The 1663-nt window shown below is 48.7% G+C and overlaps 1 protein-coding gene across 1 annotated transcript; it reads left to right on the top strand.

The window, feature by feature from the left end:
* Positions 1-203: 203 nt before the first annotated feature.
* On the top strand, positions 204-997 carry LOC130852045 (brain protein I3). The gene has a single exon (XM_057732669.1). The coding sequence runs from the start codon at positions 337-339 to the stop codon at positions 715-717; it is 381 nt and encodes a 126-aa protein (XP_057588652.1). The 5' UTR covers positions 204-336; the 3' UTR covers positions 718-997.
* Positions 998-1663: the final 666 nt, after the last annotated feature.

Genomic DNA, 1663 nt, shown 5'->3' with positions numbered 1-1663 from the left:
GGGAAGTTTATAGTAATACAGTGCTACCTCAGGAAACAAGAAAATTACCGAATAAACAACCTAAGCTTACACGTAAAACAATCAGAGAAAGAAGAACAAAGAAACCCCAAAGTGAGCAGAAGGAAAGACATCATAAACATCAGATCAGAAATAAATTAAAAAGAAAGGAAGGGGCCTCCAGGGGGCCCAGCCCCGCTGCCGCCGCCGCCGCCGCCGCCGCCCGCGAGGAGCGGGTCCCGCCGCCGGGCGTCCCCGCGAGTCCGAGCCGGAGCCGCGTCCGAGCGGGAGCGGGAGCGCGAGCGGCAGCCGGGCCGGGCGCGGTGGGCGCCGCCCGCCATGGACCACAAGCCCCTGCTGCAGGAGCGGCCGCCCGCCTACAACCTGGAGGCCGGCCAGGGCGACTTCGCGTGCGGCCCGCACGGCTACGGCGCGATCCCCGCCGCCGCGCCGCCGCCGCCGCCCTACCCCTACCTCGTCACAGGGTTACCCACCCACCACCCCAGGGTCTACAACATCCACAGTCGAAATGTCACCCGGTACCCTGCCAATTCCATCGTTGTCGTTGGAGGCTGCCCTGTTTGCAGGGTCGGGGTTCTGGAGGACTCCTTCACCTTCCTGGGCATCTTCTTGGCCATCGTCTTGTTCCCCTTTGGGTTCATCTGCTGTTTTGCCTTGAGGAAGCGAAGATGCCCCAACTGTGGAGCAAACTTTACTTAAAGGGAACAACACACCTGGCTTTCCCACACCCAGCTATGTTTTTCTAATGTAAATGTCGTGTACAATAGCTTTATTTGATTAAGCGTCAGGACTGTTTTGTAAAGTGAGGTGGGTGGACTGGGCGCTGCGAGGAGGGGCCGAGGGCAGGGGAGTGCGGACGCACAGCAGCACTGCTCCCAGGTTAACGACAGCTCAATAAAGCACTGCTTTTATTTTTCGCAGTCTTCAATTTGAGAAAGGTGAGAAATACTGTTTTAAATAAATGAGATACATACCATTAAAAAAAAAAAAAAAAAAAAAGAAAGGAAGGAAACAATAGCAAAGATCAATGAAACTAAAAGCTGGTTCTTTGAGAAGATAAACAAAACTGATAAACCATTAGCCAGACTCATCAGGAAAAAAAGGGAGAAGACGCAAATCAACAGAATTAGAAATGAAAAAGAAGTAACAACTGACACCGCAGAAATACGAAATATCCTGAGAGACTGCTACAAGCAACTATATGCCAATAAATTGGATAACCTGGAAGAAATGGATAAATTCTTAGGAAAATATAATCTTCCAAGACTCAACCAGGAAGAGTACAGACCAATCACAAGTTCGGAAATTGAGACTGTGATTAAAAATCTCCCAAACAAAAACCCAGGGCCAGATGGCTTCACAGACAAATTCTATCAAACATTTAGGTAAGAGCTAACACCTATCCTTCTCAAACTCTTCCAACATATAGGAAAAGAAGGAACACTCCCAAACTCATTCTATGAGGCCACCATCACCCTGATACCAAAACCAGGCAAAGATATCAAAAAAGAGAAAATTACTGGCCAATATCACTGATGAATATAGGTGCAAAAATCCTCAACAAAATAGTAGCTAACAGAATCCAACAGCACATTAAAAAGATCATATGCCAAGATCAAATGGGGTTTATCCCTGGGATGCAAGG

This window comes from Hippopotamus amphibius, chromosome 4 (genome assembly GCF_030028045.1).
Source record: "Hippopotamus amphibius kiboko isolate mHipAmp2 chromosome 4, mHipAmp2.hap2, whole genome shotgun sequence".
In the NCBI taxonomy this organism is placed as follows: Eukaryota; Metazoa; Chordata; class Mammalia; order Artiodactyla; family Hippopotamidae; genus Hippopotamus; species Hippopotamus amphibius.
The sequence above is the reverse complement of the archived record's forward strand: the minus strand, read 5'-3'. Positions and strand labels throughout refer to the sequence as shown.

Bases quoted from the DNA above. Each gene is read 5' to 3' on its own strand.
- LOC130852045 (XM_057732669.1), top strand. From the start codon at position 337: ATGGACCACAAGCCCCTGCTGCAGGAGCGGCCGCCCGCCTACAACCTG.